Source organism: Salvelinus sp. IW2-2015, linkage group LG26, assembly GCF_002910315.2.
Source record: "Salvelinus sp. IW2-2015 linkage group LG26, ASM291031v2, whole genome shotgun sequence".
NCBI lineage: Eukaryota > Metazoa > Chordata > Actinopteri > Salmoniformes > Salmonidae > Salvelinus > Salvelinus sp. IW2-2015.
The window spans coordinates 27,905,911-27,928,032 of record NC_036866.1 but is presented as its reverse complement, the minus strand read 5'-3'; the positions used below and the strand labels follow the sequence as shown (position 1 = coordinate 27,928,032).

Sequence of the window (22,122 nt, the reverse complement as noted above, 5' to 3'; positions counted from 1 at the left end):
ATGGCTTCTGGTTGGGATATGTACGTACAGTTACTGTGGGGACTACGTCCTCAATGCACTTATTGATAAAGCCAGTGACTGATGTGGTGTACTCCTCAATGCCATCGGAAGAATCCCGGAACATGTTCCAGTCTGTGATAGCAAAACAGTCCTATAGTTTAGCATCTGCTTCATCTGACCACTTTTTTATAGACCGAGTCACTGGTGCTTCCTGCTTTAATTTTTGCTTGTAGGCAGGAATCAGGAGGATAGACTTGTGGTCGGATTAACCAAATGGAGGGCAAGGGAGAGCTTTGTACGTGTCTCTGTGTGTGGAGTACAGGTGATCTAGAATTTTTTCCCCCTCTGGTTGCACATTTAACATGTTGATAGAAATTTGGTAGAACTGATTTAAGTTTCCCTGCATTAAAGTCTCTGGCCACTAGGAGCGCCGCCTCTGGGTGAGCGGTTTCCTGTTTGCTTATTTCCTTATACAGCTGACTGAGTACGGTTTTATTGCCAGCATCTGTCTGTGGTGGTAAATAAACAGCCACGAAAAGTATAGCTGAAAACTCTAGGCAAGTAGTGTGGCTTGCAATTTATCACAATATACTCTACTTCAGGCGAGCAAAATCTAGAGACTTCCTTAGATTTCGTGCACCAGCTGTTGTTTACAAATATGCACAGACCGCCCCCCCTCGTCTTACTGGAGTGTGCTGTTCTATCTTGCCGGTGCACCGTGTATCCCGCTAGCTGAATATCCATGTCGTCATTCAGCCGCGATTCCGTGAAACATAGGATATTACAATTTTTGATGTCCCGTTGGTAGGATATTCATGATCGTACCTCGTCTAATTTATTGTCCAATGATTGCACGTTGGCGAGTAGTATTGACGGTAACGGTAGCTTTCCCAGTCGCCTTCGCCGGGTCCTGACCAGGCATCCGGCTCTTTGTCCTCTGTACCTACGTCGCTTCCTCTTGCAAATAACGGGGATGTCGGTCCTGTGGGGTGTTTGGAGAATGTCTTGTGCGTCGTCTTTGTTGTGGAAAAAATCTTTGTCTAATCCGAGGTGAGTGATCGCTGTCATGATATCCAGAAGCTCTTTTTTGCCGTAAGATATGGTTGCAGAAACATTATGTACAAAATAAGTTACAAATAACGTGAAAAAAACATGGTAGCACAATTGGTTGGGTGCCCGTAAAACTGCTGCCATTTCTTCCGCCGCCATTTTGTGTTGACGTTGAGACTGGTGTTTTGCGGGTACTTTTTAGTGAATCTGCCAGTTGAGGACTTGTGAGACGTCTGTTTCTCAAACTAGACACTCTATTGTACTTGTCCTCTTGCTCAATTGTGTACCGTGCCTCCCACTCCTCTTTCTATTCTGGTTAGAGCCAGTTTGCGCTGTTCTGTGAAGGGAGTAGTACACAGCGTTGTACGAGATCTTCAGTTTCTTGGCAATTTTTCACATGGAATTTGTCTTCATTCCTCAGAACAATAATAGACTGACGAGTTTCAGAAGAAAGTGCTTTGTTTCTAGCCATTTTGAGCCTGTAATCGAACCCATAAATGCTGATGCTCCAGATACTCAACTAGACTAAAGAATGGCAGTTTTATTGCTTCTTTAATCAGAACAACAGTTTTCAGCTGTGCTAACATAATTGCAAAAGGGTTTTCTAATGATCAATTAGCCTTTTAAAATTATAAACTTGGGTTAGCTAACACAACGTGCCATTGGAACACAGGCGTGATGGTTGCTGATAATGGGCCTCTGTACGCCTATGTAGATATTCCATAACAAATCAGCCGTTTCCAGCTACAATAGTCATTTACAACATAAACAATGTCTACACTGTATTTCTGATCAATTTGATGTTATTTTAATGGACAAAAAATTTGCTTTTCTTTCAAAATCATGGACATTTCTAAGTGACCCCAAACTTTTGAATGGTTGTGTATATTTTATTTAAATGATGGTGACCCTACTGCAGTTCCCCCATGACTCCGCTTAGGTTCATGACCCTGACTTTGAATACCATTTCCCTAGCCCTTCACCCCGTAGTTACTCAGGCCCCCCTCAACACCAAGATGTGACAGTTTGCACTTCACTTATCTACAAATTACATGTTTGAGCACTGTAGGTATAGTGGGGATTTGTCTACACTTTTTAATATTCTCGAAGAACGTCCTACTACAGTAACTCTTAAGCTGACCTACTACCCATTTCTATTATAATAAATTAGATACTTGTTTAGTAGACTTTTGGCAGAATAAGTAATTGTTTCGGAATTGCACCAGAAATGTCATGTAATATGTGATATAGCTTCTGCACTGTGAATGCATTACGTAGGTTACGTAGAACTCTGAATACCTCAACAGCACCATTCCATGGTGACAATCTCTATTATGTTAAATGAATAGTATAGTGCAAAGTGTATTGTGAAATTAGTTTATTATGACAGACAAACACTGCTATTTGTTTTTTATTTTWATTTTTTTACCGTTATTTTACCAGGTAAGTTGACTGAGAACACGTTCTCATTTGCAGCAACGACCTGGGGAATAGTTACAGGGGAGAGGAGGGGGATGAATGAGCCAATTATATGATATGTGTGATTGTATATGTTGAAAATTATCTATGCAATCTTCATGAATTTTTATTAAAATAAATAATGTTTTGTCAAGACATACTGCAACTCTTCAATGCAATGTTTTCCAACAGAAGTGCCATTTTCCCGTAACTGGATAAAAACATGAAGTGAGATGAATTTGTCAGTTTCCATTAGTTGATTTTCAAATATTTACACTGGAAAGGATGCCAATTCTAAAATGTTCTTTATACAAGATCTTTACATGATTTGGTTCCTAGATTTAGTGAATTTTTTTTTGCCAACCTTTGCATGTCATTATCTGCCAGTACCACCCTGAMCACTTGTGTTAGCTATTATCATGTGTTCTATTTTTGGAGATCATTGTTAAAATAACATTAATGTTGGACTTTGTTTGACTCTGGTTGGTGGAAACATGCATGTCTTTTTAGATGGATGGCGCAAAAGCCTGCACATACAGCTAGTAGCTTTGCATGATACATGCACGGTGGCAGGAATGCACTGACTAGTTGGTTCGCTTACTGTCATAACGAAGAAGAAGAGTTGCCGGAAATCACGGATTACAACTTCCTTTCAATTCCAAGATGGCTGCCCTATTCGGAAAACGTGTGTTTACCATTTGAACAAATTTGCGCTTACCATGCTTTCATAGTTTTCCTATTCTTTTGATAAAACTGTCAATATATTGGAAGTAAAGGTTATTTGTTTGCATAGTTTACAATTATCTGTGGCGAGTATACATTTGGAAGTGTTGGAAAGAAAGTAGCTAGCTAGTTTGTCAGCTTGCCAGTGTGTTCCATTGGTTGACTGGCTACCAAAAAGCAACAGTGATCAGAACAAGAAACGTAAGGTCTTAGCACAGAATAAGCAATGTCAGCCCTTACAATATTCGTCCGGAGTTTGCCAGCAGATGCATCTAACGACCGCCTGGAGGAGATATTCTCTGAGATTGGACCTGTGAAGCACTGCTTTGTTGTCAAGGAAAAAGGTGAGACGGCTACTAGCTAACGTTAGCTAACTTAGCTAATTTGTCATCTTTGTAAAATTGTGCTGATTATTTCAACTTCATCATGTCATGAAACTACAAGAAGCCAGACCCTGTCATGCTTTGTAATAATATTAAACAATATGTGTGAGAAGTTAAACAACAGTCTGGCATGTGGTCCTTACAGGTGCAGAGAAATGTCGGGGGTTTGGGTATGTCACCTACTCCATGGAGGAGGATGCACAGCGCGCTGTGAGAGAGGTGAAAGACTATGATGGACAGAAGATAAACGTGTCGGTGGCCAAGAAGAAACTAAACGACAAGAAAAGGGGAACAACAGGTTTGTAAAACTTATGTGGATGCTTAGTTTGCTATTTAGGTACCTACGTAATTCATAACCATCTTACATTTGTGATGGTGAAATTAGAGTTTCAAATATGTATTGTGGTCTTGTCTAAAACACAGCCATGGCACCAAAAGATCCAGTACCACAAAAAGAACAGAAATCTGAAAGAGGCTTAAAGAAAAACAGAAGGAAAGCCAGACTGATCATCAGGAATCTCAGTTTCAAGGTATGAAACACATAAACACTCACACAGATAAACAATATTTCTCTTTGTCCTCCGCTTTGTGTGAGGGTGCTTTATTGTCAGCAGTTAAGAAAATATGTAAGATGTTTTATTGTCACGTACACCAGATGTGTTGTTTTACAGGGTCAGCCATAGTATTACGGCACGCCTGGAGAAAATTAGGGTTAAGTGCCTTGCTCAAGGGCACATCATCATTGTCGGTTCAGGTATTCGAACCAGCAATATTCCGGTTACTGACCCAACGCTCTAACTGCTAGGCTACCTGCTGCCTAGTTAGTTGTGAATGTTTATGTTTTATGTTCCCACAGTGCTCGAATGAGGATCTGAAGCAGACCTTTGCTAAGTTTGGGACAGTTATGGAGGCTAACATCCCGCTCAAACCAGGTACAGACTTCACTTTGAGGCCCTCTGTAGCTCAGTTGGTAGTGCATGGTTCTTGTAAGGCCAGGATAGTGGGTTCTATTCCCGGGGCCACCTATACATAAAAATGTATGCACGCATAACTGTAAGTCACTTTGGATAAAAGCGTCTGCTAAATGGCACACATTCCATTACTTTGAGCGAATCACCACCCAACCACACTAAGCACGGTTGATTCTTGGTGCAATCACCAGCCAACCACACTAAGCACTGTTGAGCCTTGGTTCAATCACCACCCAACCACACTAAGCACTGTTGAGCCTTGGTGCAATCACCACCCAACCACACTAAGCACTGTTGAGCCTTGGTGCAATCACCACCNGTTGAGCCTTGGTGCAATCACCACCCAACCACACTAAGCACTGTTGAGCCTTGGTGCAATCACCACCCAACCACACTAAGCACTGTTGAGCCTTGTTGCATTTTGTTGCGCTAAGACAACTTTAATGTCAATAACATGTTTTCTATGTGGTGGCTGACCATTCCTCACTCTGTTCATCTTCAGATGGGAAGATGAGGGGCTTTGCGTTTGTCCAGTTTAAGAATGTCTTGGAGGCAGGAAAGGCCTTGAACGCCATAAACCTGAAAGAGATCAAAGGTGAGACACCTTAACCTGCTGTGTGTGTTTGTATGTGTGAGAGACGGACACCTTTTTCTGCCCTGTGAATATCTCGCATAAAGATGGGGAGCATCTCAACAGTCTACTGTAGCTTCCTCTACTCTGATCAAGTCATTCTATCCTCTATCCTTTACAGGAAGGCAGGTAGCTGTGGATTGGGCTGTGGCTAAAGACAAGTTTGTCGCTACTCAGCCAGGAGCTAAGAAAGAGGAAAAGGTTGCAGCAGAGAAGGCGGCACCTGAAAGTGACTCTGAAGAGGAGGTGAAGGTGGAGGAAGATGAAGAGGAGGAGGAGGAGAAGAAGAAAAAAACAGTAGCACATTCAAAGAACAAGTATGAGCTTTTGCAGTCTTAATCTGTATTTCTGTATGTCCTCAGTTTATTGAACTAAAGTGAATGATGGGCTGTAAATATTTAGACCAGGGGTGTCAAATGTATTCCATGGAGGGCCTAGTGTCTGCAGGTTTTTCTTTTTTCTTTAAATTCAGCCCTACACAACCAGGTGTGGGGAGTTCCTTCGAAAACCCACAGCCACTCGGCCAACCGTGGAATGAGTTTGACACCTATGATTTAGACCTACGCTACATTTATCATGTCTGAATTGGTCTTCTTTGGCCTGACTTTGTCCTTTGGTTCTGAGGACTGGAGTACTACAGTCAAGTTTTTGTTGAACTATTGTGTTTAACAGTCCTCTCTACAGAGTCATCTCTAAGCCAGCTCAGCAGCCAGACAGCCCATCAGAGCACGAGAGCGAAGAGGAGGATGGAGAGGATCATGAGGAGGATGAAGATGCAGAGTCTCAGGAATCAGATTGCGATGAAACAAGTGACCTTGCGTCTGATAAAGATGATGACGAAGATGAAGATGATGAGGATTCTGGTATGAATCGGTTGTCTTTTCTTGTGATTAAAGTGTGTATGCTCCACCTTGCCCTCCGTTTGAACCCSTCTGACTATTCTCCCTCTGTCTCTCTGGTTCTCTCTTGCTCTCTCTCTCTCTCTCTCTTTGACTCTCTGTTCCTCTAGATAGTGCAGCCAACAGGAAGCCCCTCCCATCAGATATTAATCAGGGTAAAACCATCTTCATCAGGAACCTGTCGTTTGATACGGAGGAGGAGGGCTTAGAAGAGGTGTTACTGCAGTATGGAGAACTGAAGTACATCAAGATCTGCCTACACCCAGACACTGAACACTCTAAAGGTATAGTCCTGGCTCCAACACAACATCATTATCTCTCTCTATCTCTGACTCACTCCCCTCTTAAAGTTAACCAATGCGATGAAGTGATTCCAGTCAGAAGATAGAAGTCTATATGTTAACATTGAATCATGATTGTGTTGGTTGGTAATGGTTGTTGACTGTGTTGTTGTGTTTGGTCAGGTATTGCATTTGCTCAGTTCAAGTCTAAAGAAGCAGCAGAGAAATGCATTGCTGCTGCAGAGGACGAGTCAGAGGTGAGACGGAATAGAATGTTAAAGTACTCATGTAAACTCATCTCTTCTGATGAGTTTTGAATTGATGTTATCTATGTTTGGGGGTAACATGTTTGTGTGTGTCTGTCTGTCTCAGAGCGGGGGTATCCGTGTGGATGGTAGGAAGCTGAACGTTGTAGCGGCGGTGAGCAGAGAGGACGCCGTCAAACTAAAGGACAAGAAGGTTAAAACTCATACAGGGACCAGAAACATCTACCTGGCTAGAGAGGGATGTAAGTTACTTCTCTCCTCCCTTTTCCTCTCCTCTCCCCACCCCTCCATCTCATATCTCTCTCTCTCTCTCTAAGTGATACGGGCAGGAACGAAGGCAGCTGAGGGTGTTCCAGCAGCAGACATGGCCAAGAGGACCCGAGTGAGTACTTCCTGTTTTTCATCCAATCAAAGCATCAGAGTGTTGTCTTACAACCAATCACAAAAACATTGTGTTGGTAACTGAGGGCTTGTGTCCTCAGTGTATGTTTGTTTGAGGAAGGCCGGAGTGTGTACATTTGTTAACGCTCTCCTCTTTCCTGTCTTAGTTTGAGGACCTGAAGCGGACCAAGCTACGGGACATTAATGTGTTTGTGTCTAAGACCCGCTTGTGTGTCCACAACCTGCCCAAATTTGTAGACGTCAAACAACTACGACAACTCTGCCTGAAAGCTGCAGGGGGTGGCAAGGTGGTCCGCATTACTGAGGTAAGAAACTACTACCACATTTCCATAGCTGTTTCCATCTGATTAAAATCTATGTCATTAGGTCTTCTCATCTATCCGGGTGATCTGTTAGTGACCACCTGGTAGCATTATTGTCCTATAAAGTTTCCTGTCCATGTTGAATGGCCTTTCATTTCTCTTTACAATCTCTCCCCAATTTTCTCTTCTTTCTGTGTCTACCAYTTGCCTCTATTCTCCCTTTTCTTTTCCTCACTATCTTCATCTGTATGCACCACCACCCCACCTCTTCCCCCCCCCAGTGCAGGGTGATGTATGATAAGAAGCCGGAGCGTGGTCAGGTGTTAGGCCGGTCGCTAGGTTACGGCTTCGTTCAGTTCCAAGAACATGAACACGCTCTGAAGACACTTCGATACCTCAACAACAACCCTGACATCTACGGAAACACCAAGGTGTGTGTGTGTGCCGCTGTGTCATTGTTGATCTGTGTGTTATGCACACATGAGTCCAGAGTACGTCTTTAACCTTGTCCTGGACAGAATGCAGTTGTGTTTGAGAGTGTAAATCCCAGGTTATTTTTCCGAATGTTGTCTTTGCATCTCAGTAGCTGATGTCAGTAACTTGCAGTAATTTATATCGGAATAACATTGGATATGGACTCAAACATTGTAGTCATCAATATTGAGGAGAATGTTGAATTACACATACTCATGTTTGGTTTGGCAACCTACAGCATCTGATCAATTTTTACAGTTTTCTTGCTAAATTATGAGAATGTGTTATTGAAAAGACTATTCATAGGTTGTTATTAAAGTTTCTTTTCTTGTGTGATTTACTGTGTGGTGTCTGTCTACAGAGGCCCATCGCTGAGTTCTCTCTTGAAGATGGAAAGAAGCTGAAGATGAAAGAAATCCGACAACAACATKTCACGGTGTGTCTCTCTTCTGTGTGTGTGTGTGTGTTGGTTTGTGATGATTAAAATGAAGAGTAACAATTTTCTCTCCATGGTTACCAGGAGCGTTTCAAGGGGCGGGGCCCTCAGGGAGGAGGGAAGCCGCAGTCTGGAGGCAAGACTGGACCTCAGAGGTGTGCGTCTAAAACCCAGAGTGCCATGGTAACGAAGGAGGGGCCAGCGAAGACGCAGACACAGTCGTTACCATCCGGCCAGGACAGAAAGGATGGAGGTATGACGCTGTACATTTCTGCCCTAACCCTGAATATAATACAAACAGCTCACCATTTCTGGTGGAAGTTCTATTTTCCCTCCTTTTTCTGTCTTTGTTTTTGCTTTTTTGTTGTTTCTGACATTTCTCTCGCTTTTCTTTCTCTCTCGTCTAGTACCTCCCCCCCAGCCACAGGCCAAGACCCTGTTCCATGCCCAGACCCAGCCACAGGACCAGACCCTGTTCCATGCCCAGACCCAGCCACAGGGCCAGAAGCAGGGCCGGCAGTATGCAGGCTTCCAGACCACCCCGGTTCTAGAACATGTAGAACTGGAGGATGGAAAGAAAAGACGGAAGGTTCTAGCCCTACCTTCTCACCATGGCCCAAAGATCAGGTAACACATACAGTTGAAGTCGGAAGTTTACATAGACTTAGGTTGGAGTCATTAAAACAAAATTTTCAACCACTCCACAAATTTCTTGTTAACAAACTATARTTTTGTCAAGTCGGTTAGGACATCTACTTTGTGCATGACACAAGTAATATTTCCAATAATTGTTTACAGACAGATTATTTAACTTATAATTCACTGCATCACAATTCCAGTGGGTCAGAAGTTTACATACACTGAGTTGACTGTGCCTTTAAAGAGCTTGGAAAATTCCAGAAAATTCTGTCATGGCTTTAGAAGCTTCTGATAGGCTAATTGACATCATTTGAGTCAATTGGAGGTGTACCTGTGGATGTWTTTCAAGGCCTACCTTCAAACTCAGAGCCTCTTTGCTTGACATCATGGGAAAATCAAAAGAAATCAGCCAAGACCTCAGAAAAAAATTGCAGACCACCACAAGTCTGGTTCACCCTTGGGAGCAATTTCCAAAAGCCTGAAGGTACCACGTTCATCTGTACAAACAATAGTACGCAAGTATAAACACCATGGGACCATGCAGCCGTCATACCGCTCAGGAAGGAGACGCGTTCTGTCTGCTAGAGATTAACGTACTTTGGTGCGAGAAGTGCAAATCAATCCCAGAACAACAGCAAAGGACCTTGTGAAGATGCTGGAGGAAACAGGTACAAAAGTATCTATATCCACAGTAAAACGAGTCCTATATCGACATAACCTGAGAAGCCGCTCAGCAAGAAAGAAGCCACTGCTCCAAAACCGCCATAAAAAGCCTGACTACGGTTTGCAACTGCACATGGGGACAAAGATCGTACTTTTTGGAGAAATGTTCTCTGGTCTGAAAAAAATATAACTGTTTGGCCATAATAGCCATCATTATGTTTGGAGGAAAAAGGGGGAGGCTTGCAAGCCGAAGAATACCGTCCCAACTGTGAAACACGGGGGTGGCAGCATCATGTTGTGGTGGTGCTTTGCTGCAGGAGGGACTGGTGTACTTCACAAAATAGATGGCATCATGAGGATGGAAAATTATGTGGATATATTGAAGCAACATCTCAAGACATCAGTCAGGAAGTTAAAGCTTGGTCGGAAATGGGTCTTCCAAATGGACAATGACCCCAAGCATACTTCCAAAGTTGTGGCAAAATGTCTTAAGGACAACAAAGTCAAGGTATTGGAGTGGCCATCACAAAGCCCTGACCTCAATCCTATGGAATATTTGTGGGCAGAACTGAAAAAGTGTGTGCAAGGAGGCCTACACACCTGACTCCGTTACGCCAGCTCTGTTAGGATGAATGGGCCAAAATTCACCCAACTTTTTTTGGGAAGCTTGTGGAAGGCTAACCAAAACGTTTGACCCAAGTTAAACAATTTAAAGGCAATGCTACCAAATACTAATTGAGTACTAATTGAGTGTGTAAACTTCTGTGATGAAAGAAATAAAATAAATCATTCTCTACTATTATTCTGACATTTTCACATTCTTAAAATTAAGTGGTGATCCTAACTGACCTAAGACAGGGACTTTTTACTAGGATTAAATGTCAGGAATTGTGAAAAACTGAGTTTAAATGTATTTGGATAAGGTGTATGTAAACTTCCGACTTCAACTGTACTTTACCTATCATAATGTAACCCAAACTACATGGTATAATTTTCGTTGTGCAGGGCACGTGATAAGGGGAAGCAGCAGCCTGCCCAGCTTAAGAAGCCCAAGAACCGGCCCAGCAGGAGAGAGCTTCAGGGAGGAACATCACTGGAGAAACCTACACAGCCCAGAACAAAGGTTACACTCGCGCGCGCACACACACACACACACACATTACCCATGTCTGCATGTCGTGGCCCCAAGAACAGGTAATACATTGAACTGTCTTCAATTGTTTTCCAGAGCGCTAAGGGGGCCAAGAAGCGGTTTAGGAGCCAAGAGGATGACCGCTTTGACAACCTGGTTGAACAGTACAAGAGGAAACTGATGGGCGGCAACAAGACCACAACCATCAAGAAGAACAAGTGGTTCAACAGTTAGTTGTGTGAGAGAGAGATAGAGTCCGGCGTAATACACTGTCATATGTCTGTGTCCTCATGTTGTACACAACGTGTGGTGTGCCATCAGTGGTAAAGGAAAGCTAAGAGATGGAATATCTGAATATAATTCACTTCCTGAATTGACCCTGACTCTGACAGACTGCATCAGCTTGAAGCACATGTTAAACAATGTGTGTGTTCTTCACAACAGATGCTGATGCTTTACTCTGTACTGTGTTTTATGTTCATGTTAACTATTGGTCAATAATAATGTAAAGAATATCAGAGCTTTCAAAAATGTAAATGACTGACGTTTTTATTAAAGAAGTTTGTTTAGGCTGTCTGTATTTATGTTAAATGGTCATCTGTGATTCATGAACATTTTTCAAAGAATCAATACATTTTGGGAACATCCACATAAAAARAAGAAGTTATTTCACCTTTATTTAACCAGGTAGGTAGTTGAGAACAACTTCTCATTTACAACTGCGACCTGGCCAAGATAAAGCAAAGCAGTTCGACACAAACAACACAGAGTTACGCATGGGATAAACAAACGTACAGTCAATAATACAGTAGAAAAATCAATATACAGCATGTGCAAATGAGGTAGGATAAGAGAGTTAAGGCAATAAATAGGCCATGGTGGCGAAGTAATTACAATATAGCAATTAATCACTGGAATGGTAGAATGTGCAGAACATGAATGTGCAAGTAGAGATACTGAGGTGCAAAGGAGCAAGTTAAATAAATACAGTATGGGGATGAGGTAGATTGGATGGGCTAAATACAGATGAGCTATGTACAGGTGCAGTGATCTGTGAGCTGCTCTGATAGCTGGTGCTTAAAGCTAGTGAGGGAGGTAAGAGTCTCCAGCTTTAGTGATTTTTGCAGTTTGTTCCAGTCATTGGCAGCAGAGAACTGGAAGGAGAGGCGGCCAAAGGAAGAATTGGCTTTGGGGGTGACCAGTGAGATATACCTGCTGGAGCGCGTGCTGCTATGGTGACCAGTGAGCTGAGATAAGGCGGGGCTTTACCAAGCAGAGACTTGTAGAAAACCTGTAACCAGTGGGTTTGGCGATGAGTATGAAGCGAGGGCCAACCAACGAGAGCGTACAGGTCGCAGTGGTGGGTAGTGTATTGGGCTTTGGTGACAAAACGGGTGGCACTGTGATAGACCGCATCCAATTTGTTGAGTAGAGTGAGGCTATTTTATAGATGACATCACCGAAGTCGAGGATCGGTAGGATGGTCAGTTTTACGAGGGCATGTTTGGCAGCATGAGTGAAGGATGCTTTGTTGCGATATAGGAAGCACATTTTAGATTTAATTTTGGATTGGAGATGCTTAATGTGAGTCTGGAAGGAGAGTTTACAGTCTAACCAGACACCTAGGTATTTGTAGTTGTCCACGTATTCTAAGTTAGAGCCGTCCAGAGTAGTGATGCTGGACGGGCGAGCAGGTGCGGGCAGTGATCGATTGAATAGCATGCATTTAGTTTTTACTTGTATTTAAGAGCAGTTGGAGGCCACGGAAGGAGAGTTGTATGGCATTGAAGCTCGTCTGGAGGTTAGTTAACACAGTGTCCAAAGAGGGGCCACAAGTATACAGAATGGTGTCGTCTGCGTAGAGGTGGATCAGAGAATCACCAGCAGCAAGAGCAACATCATTGATGTATACAGAGAAGAGAGTCGGCCCGAGAATTKAACCCTGTGCCACCCCCATAGAGACTGCCAGAGGTCCGGACAACAGGCCCTCCGATTTGACACACTGAACTCTATCTGACAAGTAGTTGGTAAACCAGGCGAGGCAATCATTTGAGAAACCAAGGCTGTCGAGTCTGCCAATAAGAATGTGGTGATTGACAGAGTCGAAAGCCTTGGCCAGGTCGATGAATACGGCAGCACAGTAATGTCTCTTATTGATGGCGGTTATGATGTCGTTTAGGACCTTGAGCGTGGCTGAGGTGCACCCATGAGCAGCTCAGAAACCAGATTGCATAGCGGAGAAGGTACGGTGGGATTCGAAATGGTCGGTAATCTGTTTGTTAACTTGGCTTTCGAAGACCTTAGAAAGGCAGGGTAGGATAGATATAGGTCTGTAGCAGTTTGGGTCTAGAATGTCACCCCCTTTGAAGAGGGGGATGACCACGGCAGCTTTCCAATCTTTGGGAATCTCAGACGATACGAAAGAGAGGTTGAACAGGCTAGTAATAGGGGTTGCAACAATTTCGATAGATCATTTTAGAAAGAGAGGGTCCAGATTGTCTAGCCCGGCTGACTTGTAGGGGTCCAGATTTTGCAGCTCTTTCAGAACATCAGCTATCTGGATTTGGGTGAAGGAGAAATGGTGCCACCTGTCCGGTTAGTTACTTTAAGCAGCAGTTCTCTCTCAGTGGGTCTAACCCCAAGAAGTTCTGGAAAACGATTAAAGACCTGGAGAATAAACCCTCCTCCTCACAGCTGCCCATGTCCCTTAAAGTTGATGATTTGGTTGTTACTGACAAGAAGCACATGGCTGAGCTTTTTAATCACCACTTCATTAAGTCAGGATTCCTAGTGGACTCAGCCATGCCTCCTTGCCCGTCCAAAGTTTCATCATCTCCCACCCCATTCTAATGCGACTAGCCCCGATGCTCATCCTTCTTTTTCCCCTGCCCCGTTACAAAGTTTCTCCCTGCAAGCGGTCACTGAGTCTGAGGTGCTAAAGGAGCTCCTTAAACCTGACCCAAAAAAACAACTGAGTCAGATGGTTTAGACCAGTTCTTCTTTAAGGTTGCTGCCCCTATAATCGCCAAGCCTACCTCTGACCTTTTTAACCAGTGTCTCCTCTCTGGGGAGGGTCCCATTGCTTGGAAGGCARCCACAGTTCGTCCTTTATTTAAAGGGGGAGATCAAGCTGATCCTAAATGTTATAGGCCTATTTCTATTTTGCCTTGTTTATCAAAAGTGTTGGAAGAACTTGTCAATAATCAATTGACTGGCTTTCTTGATGTCTATAGTATTCTCTCTGGTATGAAATCTGGTTTCCGCTCAGGGTATGGATGTATCACTGCAACCTTAAATGTCCTCAATAATGTCACCATTGCCCTTGATTCTAAGCAATGTTGTGCTGCTATTTTTATTGACTTGGCCAAAGCTTTTGATACGGTAGACCATTCCATTCTTGTGGAGCGACTAAGGAGTATTGGTGTCTCTGAAGGGTCTTGGACCTGGTTTGTTAATAACTACCTCTCTCAAAGAGTGCAATAAAGTCAGAATATCTGCTGCCTCAGCCACTGCCTGTCACCAAGGGTGTACCCCAAGGCTCGATCCTAGGCCCTGCGCTCTTCTCAATTTACATCAACAACATACAGTAGCTCAGGCAGTAGGAAGCTCTCTCATCCATTTATATGCAGATGATCCAGTCTTATACTCAGCTGGCCCCTCCCCGGATGTTGTGTAAAACGCTCTACAACAAAGCTTTCTTAGTGTCCAACAAGGCCACCAGGCCTCCAGTGCACCTCCCCAGCCCGGTACGTTCTGTCCCGGCTCCCCGCACTCGCCCTGAAGATCTGCATCCAGTCGGTGCCACCTGTGCCGGCTCCACGCACCAGGCCTCCAGTGCGCCTCCCCAGCCCGGTACGTTCCTGTGCCGGCTCCCCACACTCGCCCTGAAGAGCGTGTCATACAGTCCGGTGCCACCTGTGCCGGCTCCACGCACCAGGCCTCCAGTGCGCTCCTCAGCCCGGTACGTCCTGTGCCGGCTCCCCGCACTCGCCCTGAAGAGCGTGTCATCAGTCCGTGCACCTGTGCCGGCTCCACGCACCAGGCCTCCAGTGCGCCTCCCCAGCCCGGTACGTCCTGTGCCGGCTCCCGCACTCGCCCTGAAGAGCGTGTCATCAGTCCGGTGCCACCTGTGCCGGTCCACGCACCAGGCCTCCAGTGCGCCTCCCCAGCCCGGTATGTCCTGTGGCGGCTCTCCGCACTCGCCCTGAAGAGCGTGTTATCAGTCCGGTGCCACCTGTGCCGGCTCCACGCACCAGGCCTCCAGTGCGCCCCCGAGCCCGTACGTCCTGTGCCGGCTCCCCACACTCGCACTGAAGAGCGTGTCATCAGTCCGGTGCCACCTGTGCCGGCTCCACGCACCAGGCCTCCAGTGCGCCTCCCCAGCCCGGTACGTCCTGTGCCGGCTCTCTGCACTCAATTGGGTTGAGGTTGGGTGATTGTTGAGGCCAGGTCATATGATGCAGCACTCCATCACTCCTTCTTGGTCAAATAGCCCTTACACAGCCTGGAGGTGTGTTGGGTCATTGTCCTGTTGAAAAACAAATGATAGTCCCACAAGCGCAAACCAGATGGGATGGCGAATCGCTGCAGATTGCTGTGGTAGCCATGCTGGTTAAGTGTGCCTTGATTTCTAAATAAATCACAGACAGTGTCACCAGCAAAGCACTATCATACCTCCTCCTCCATGCTTCACAGTGGGGAGCACACATGCAGAGATCATCCGTTCACCTAATCTGCGTCTCACAAAGACATGGCGGTTGGATCCAAAAATCTCAAATTTGGACTCATTAGACCAAAGGACAGATTCCCACCGGTCTAATGTCCGTGCCTCATATTTCTTGGCCCAAGCAAGTTTCTTGTTCTTATTGATGTCCTTTCAGTAGTGTTTTTTTGCAGTAATTCGACCATGAAGGCCTGATTCATACAGTCTCTTCTGAACAGTTGATGTTGAGATGTGTCTGTTACTTGAACTGTGAAGAATTTATTTTGGCTGCAATTTCTGAAGCTGGTAACTCTATTGAACTTATCCTCTGCAGCAGAGGTAACTCTGGGTCTTCCTTTCCTGTGGCGGTCCTCATGAGAGCCAGTTTCATCATAGCGCTTCATGGTTTTTGTGACTGCACCTGAAGAAACTTCTTGAAGTTCTTGAAATGTTCCGCATTGACTGACCTTCATGTCTAAAAGTAATGATGGACTGTCACTTCTCTTTGCTTATTTGAGCTGTTCTTGCCATAGTATGGACTTAGTCTTTTACCAAATAGGGCTATCTTCTGTATACCACCCCTACCTTGTCACAACACAACACAACTCAAATGCATCAAGAAGGAAAGAATTTCCACAAAATAACTTTTAACAAGGCACACCTGTTAATTGAAATGCATTCCAGGTGACATCCTCATGAAGCTGGTTGAGAGAATGCCAAGAGTTTGCAAATCTGTCATCAAGGCAAAGGGTGGCTACTTTGGATAATTTTGATTAGTACAAATAATGAAAAACCCTGGAATGAGAAGGTGTGTGCAAACTTGTGACTGGTTCTGTATGTCTGTGGACGTCAGGAGATGAAGTGGAAACCGGCCACTAGGGGCAACATTGAGTGTGTAGGTTTTGGTTTTGCTCGGGCCTTTGTGGACGGGGATGATGGATGGGCATTTGCCTTTGACTCCAAAGGTTGCAAGTTTCTTATCCAGCAATTGAAAGTTGTTTTAGATTCGTTTTTTAAATATTTYTTTATTTTATTTTGTATTTTATCTCCTTTTTCTCCTCAATTTTCGATCTTGTCTCATCGTTGCAACTCCCCAACAGTCTCAGGATAGACGAAGGTGGAGTCATGCGTCCACCGAAACATGACCCATCTAACCGCGCTCCTTAACACCCGCCAGCTTAACCCGGAAGCCAGCTGCATCAATATGTCAGAGGAAAGCTGGGTGCCTGCGGGTCAGCGCGCCACAAGGAGTCGATGGAGCACGTCGATGCAGCACGATGAGCCAAGTAAATCCCCACCGGCCAAACCCTCCCCGAACCCAGACGAAGCTGGGCCAATTCTACGCTGTATATAGGACTTCCGGCCCCGGCCGGTTGTGGCACAGCCCGGTCTGTAGTAACACCTCTAGCACCTTTAGACCGTCTTGCCACTCGGGAGGCCGAGATTTTTGTTTTAAGCCTATCCCAAACCTTACCTTAACCATTCGGAGTTAATGCCTAACCTTAAGATTTCAGAGTTAATGCCTAAACTTAACCATGACCTTAAAAATGTGGAGTTAATGCCTAAACTTAACCTTAAACACTTCTAAATTTGATGTTTGCAGCAACTTCAAAATGTGATGTTTGAGGAACATGGATGAACGTTTAATTCTGATCTGAGACTGAGTGGGCTAGTTGCAGCCGGACATGACATTAATACATGCTAATAGCTGAATAGTTAACTAGGGACATAACCAGCCAAACTAGACAATATTTTTTGAATTGTCTATCTAGTTAGTCCGGAACTTTCAATAAATTCCCTGGTTTTCCTGAAAAACTGTTTGGAGGATCCCGGATCAGGAGGGAATGAGCAGGAAAGTCTCCAACCAGGATTTCTGGAAAAACAGGGAATTTATTGATAGTTCCCTAGAATTATGCTACCCTAACCCGGTGTATAGGTGTTGGTGTGTTGTTCAATCAAATGGTCATCTGTGATCAAGGTAATATTGCGTAGCTCTGATGTGTTTTTACAGTTTCTGGAAATGTGGGATTGTAGAAACACCATCACACACCCACATATTGTTGATAGACTATTTGTAATGTTTGCTGTAGGTCTTGACCTGTTCCTCTCACCCACTCAATGGCCTAGTCAATACGTGTATCAAATTATTCATTTGCTTACAAAAGACTGATAAAGACAGAAAAATAGAAAAGGAAACATTTTTATATCATCCAACATTAAATAGGTACATAAAATGGTACTCCGATGTACACAAATATAGTACAGTATATATAACATAAATGCTAATACTGTTAAGAAGAGAAGCAGTAAGTAAGCATTTCACTGTAAGGTCTACACCTGTTATGACAAATAAGATGTCATTTCATTTGAGTTGGGATGTGTTCAGTGAGCTGTCATCTTCAGAACGTTGCCGATAGAAATGTAATGAAATAGAGCTGAAATTACTCCTCTAAGAGATAGACAATCATATCTGTCCTATACAATGTATTTCTATCTGAATGCACTGTAACGGTATACCCTCCTGAACAGGCCTCTGCTGTAGAGGAATGTACATCTTGCCCCCTCTCTCTCCCACACCTTCACTCTCTGTCGCTGCTCTAACATCAAAACATCTGGTTTCATGGGGCTGTCTTGGATTTCAGGAAACCCTCTCTGTGAGCATGACATCACTACACAGCAGTCCTCTGGAGCAAGCAGAATTACTAAGCGTGTATGCACGTGTGTGTACATTTTGCATTACTCAGCTGATTCCGTGCTTAGTAAACATTTTCCCCTGCATCACTGACTGAGGTACAAATAATGCTAAAAATTAGAGCTGCTTTCTTTTCCTCTTCCTCGTAGAAATAAATACCTCAAGCTAGAATCCTTGTCTGAATAAAATACAATATAACATGTCTTAATAACTTAGTGACTGATAGTGACTGTGATCTGAAGTACACCCAGAATAATCTTTAGACTTATGACTGTCCAGTCTTGCTTCAACTCATTCTAGGTTTTCAGCAGATCATGAGTTGATCAAAGTTCAGTTACTCAGTGACAGTCATAGTCAGTAACAGTTGTTCAGAATGGCACAAACGGATCTGAGTTCAGTCACTCAGTGATGATCTATGTCAGTAACAGTTGATCAGCAGTACCTGAGCTGATCCAGGTTCAGCAGTAGCCGATCGAGGTAGCCCTTGAGTCTGTTTAGTGCCACTGGACTCACACTCAGACCAAACTTCCTGACACTGTCCTTCAGAGCCTCCTCCAACCCACCCTCTCCTGTCTGTTTCTGCTGGCGACCTGGGCAGCGCGACATCATCCAGTTCTCCAGCTGACCCCGCATAGTGGAGGCGTCTTCCACCAGCTGTTTGAGGTCCGCCATGTCTAGAGAGATCAGCAGGTCCTGGTAGAACCCCATGGTCTCTACTATGGAAGGCAGGCCTTCTATAGGCTGGTCTCCTGCAGCTGCCGGGAAAAACAATTCCAGGCCGTCGATTACCAGGTTAGAAGAGGAAGGGAGCTGGAGGGAGGGAGGGAGAGAGAGAGCGAAAGATGTGATTAAAATAAGATTTATGTAGACTAAACATTGTTTTACAAGTCACATTTATCAACAAGCCAAAGACTGCATTAGTCAGTACACTAATGATTGATTGACTGACTAATTGATAGATGGATTGATTACCTTTTTGATTTCCATCTGTGTCCTGTACACCATGGTCTGAGCAAGGAATTTGACCTTGGTTCTCACTATGTCCAATGACAGTGAAGCTCCTGCCCCCATACTGAAATGTGCCAGTAGAAAGGACACCAGGGGGGCCATGGAACAATCCATATCTGTAGTCTGTATGAACAGGTGTATGCGCGTGAATGTGTGTACGCGTGTCAATGTGTGTGTTTTGAACCTGGTGCTTAATCTGTGTATGTATAAAGAATAGCACAGGTATTCCTGTAGGAGGGCAGATATACATCCTATAAGTTCAGGTTGTTCTTTTATTGTCTGTTACAGAACACATACACTCATGCACTTCCATAATATTCATATACATTTGCTTATTTTTAAAGTCTAAACTTCAATGGCATGTTTTGGTTGAGAATAAATATTTGTTTTAGACCAATCAATATTTGGCAGAGGGTTGGGGGTGAAATCCCTACCAAGAGAGAACAGCCTGCCCTCTGATAAATAGGCTACAGATAAGATTCACCGTACTACACCCATACTACTGAAAACAGACAGAACCAAGTCTACCAAGTCTACCTGATCTACTTGGTTGGCTGTATATTCCACATGCTTCCTTTCAAACGTTCTTTCTAAAGTTCAAAGTTAAGTGTAAAATGTTTATTTAAAGAAATGGCACCTCACTTCACGAAAGACAATCAAACCAAACCATGCATTACGGACAAGATAAAGTTTCACTACATCACCTGTTCAAATCTGTACATATTATTTCAGTAGCACATACTAACACAGAGAGAGAGAGAGTACTAGTGATAAAGCAAATGATAGAAGTAGAGAGAGTGATAGAGAAAGTGCAGTGGAGAGAGTATCTTACCTCTGAGGGTCTGTGTGTTTGTCACTCCCAGGCTCCATCAGGTCTTCTCTTATAGCTGAGGGCAGKTGACTCATCTCTTACTCACTCTCACCTCTCCCCCATCCTCCCCTTTACTCACCTCTCCTCCCCCTCTACACAAGAGTCCCCCGGTAGTCTGGGTAGCAGGACAGGAGACAGGAGGTTCAAAACATACACACACACATATATATTTGGTGTATTTGCTGATTGTGTGGATATCTGTCAGAGAATGTCACTACCTCCTGGCTCTCTTTCTCATCTCTCCATGGATGGTACATTTACATGTTTGAAAAGTAGGGTGTTCCCTGATCCGCTAGCTCATATAGGTGCTTATCTGTGGTGTGTGTGTGTGTGCGTGCGTGACTACAATACGTACCCGAGGGTATGTCACCATTAGGCTGATCCCTATCTCATTGATGTATGTGTCTTATTGACTGGTATGGGAGAGACTGTTAATGTCATTACAGTGTAAATACCTACTGCAACACCCAAAACATGGGGACAGGCAGTGGTGTAAAAAGTACTCAATTCTCATACTTGAGTAAAAGTAAAGATACCTTAATAGAAAATGACTCAAGTAAAAGTCACCCAGTAAAATATTACTTCAGTAAAAGTCTAAAAGTATTTGGTTTTAAATATACTTAAGTTTAAAAAGTAAAGGTAGTTGCTAAAATAAACTTAAGTATCAGAAGTGAAAGCACGTATAATTTAAAATTCCTTATATTAAGAAAAACGGATGGCACAATTGTATTTTTATTTAAAATTTACGGATAGCCAGGGTCACAGTCCAACACTCAGACATCATTTAAAAACAAAGCATTTGTGTTTAGTGAGTCCGCCAGATCAGAGGCAGTTGGGATGACCAGGGATGTTCTCTTGATAAGTGTGTGAATTGGACCATTTTCTGTCCTGCTAAGCATTCAAAATGTAATGAGTACTTTTGGGTGTCAGTGGAAATGTATGGAGTAAAGAGTACATACTTTTCTTTAGGAATGTAGTGAAGTAAAAGTAAAAGTAGTCAAAAATATAAATAGTAAAGTACAGATAGCCCCCAAAAATGACTTAAGTAAAAATACTTTAAAGTACTACTTAAGTACTTTACACCATTGGAGACAGGAGGGAGCAGATCAGTGTCTGATGACTGGAGGGAGTAGGCATCACAGTGGTCAGCAGTGTCTGATTACAGCACTGCCAGAGGGACACTGTCATCGTGCCCAGAACTCTGGTCACACAGCTCTGATGGTCCCAGTGACAATAATACAGCAGCCCTGGTCACAGTCTCCAGCACCCCCCGGATTGACTGACCTTCATGTCTTAACGTAATGATGGACTGTCGTTTCTTTTTGCTTATTTGAACTGTTCTTGACATAATATTGACTGTTACCAAATAGGGCTATCTTCTGTATACCAACCCTACCTTGTCACAACACAACTGATTGGCTCAAACGCATAAAGAAGGAAAGAAATTTCACAAATGTAATGTTTTAACAAGGCACAGCTGTTAATTCAAATGCATTCCAGGTGACTACCTCATGAAGCTGGTTGAGAGAATGCCAAGAGTGTGCAAAGATGTCATCAAGGTGGCTACTTTGAAGAATCTCAAATCTAACATATGTTTTGATTTGTTTAACACTTTTTTGGTTACTACATGATTCCATATGTGTTATGTCATATTTTTTGACGTCTTCACTATTATTCTACAATGTAGAAAATAATAAAAATAAAGAAAAACCCTGGAATGAGTAGGTGTGTGATGCCATTGGTTGAATTAATGGATTCATGTTTTGTAGCAATGATTGTGGCCTTTGTCTTTCGCCAATTGCACGATCACGCTAGATTTTGTGGCATAGAGAAAGTTAAGATATCAGACAGGGGAAGTGATATAACTAATATTCTGAGCAAAAGAGAATGTTTTGGGATTTTCACCCTCCAGACATTTTTTCCTAAAGGTCTTAATGATGAAATGCCTATGTACTGTATGTTATGTTGTAAATTTGAACATGAATTATGCCCCTATTTCAGATTACTCTGACGTTTTCCTTGCGCTGTACCCAATGATTAATGAAAACATGTTTGGTAGGTCGATGTCCTCATTGTGGTTTTACAGATGTGTTTAGTACATTTTATGTACACACTTTATTCTAATATTATGAAATGCAT

At 43.5% G+C, this 22,122-nt stretch overlaps 2 protein-coding genes across 3 annotated transcripts; one reads left to right on the top strand and one right to left on the bottom strand.

The window, feature by feature from the left end:
• Positions 1–3,147: 3,147 nt before the first annotated feature.
• On the top strand, positions 3,148–11,290 carry rbm28 (RNA binding motif protein 28). Of its 2 annotated transcripts, none has more exons than XM_023971373.2 (18): positions 3,148–3,575; positions 3,760–3,912; positions 4,038–4,144; positions 4,471–4,546; positions 5,088–5,180; positions 5,338–5,533; positions 5,901–6,079; positions 6,226–6,399; positions 6,580–6,653; positions 6,769–6,904; positions 6,980–7,044; positions 7,211–7,369; positions 7,648–7,797; positions 8,202–8,276; positions 8,361–8,529; positions 8,684–8,903; positions 10,584–10,701; positions 10,807–11,290. In XM_023971373.2, the coding sequence occupies exons 1-18, from the start codon at positions 3,458–3,460 to the stop codon at positions 10,942–10,944; spliced, it is 2,400 nt and encodes a 799-aa protein (XP_023827141.1). In that variant the 5' UTR covers positions 3,148–3,457; the 3' UTR covers positions 10,945–11,290. The 2 variants fall into 2 exon arrangements, with proteins under 2 accessions (XP_023827141.1, XP_023827139.1); XM_023971371.2 differs by having other exon boundaries at positions 5,889–6,079.
• A 6,960-nt stretch (positions 11,291–18,250) lies between these two features.
• On the bottom strand, positions 18,251–20,009 carry lepa (leptin a). Its single transcript, XM_023972149.1, has 3 exons — positions 19,945–20,009; positions 19,077–19,340; positions 18,251–18,914 (listed from the first exon to the last, which is right to left on the bottom strand). The coding sequence occupies exons 2-3, from the start codon at positions 19,224–19,226 to the stop codon at positions 18,537–18,539; spliced, it is 528 nt and encodes a 175-aa protein (XP_023827917.1). The 5' UTR covers positions 19,227–19,340; positions 19,945–20,009; the 3' UTR covers positions 18,251–18,536.
• Between the last annotated feature and the right edge of the window lie 2,113 nt (positions 20,010–22,122).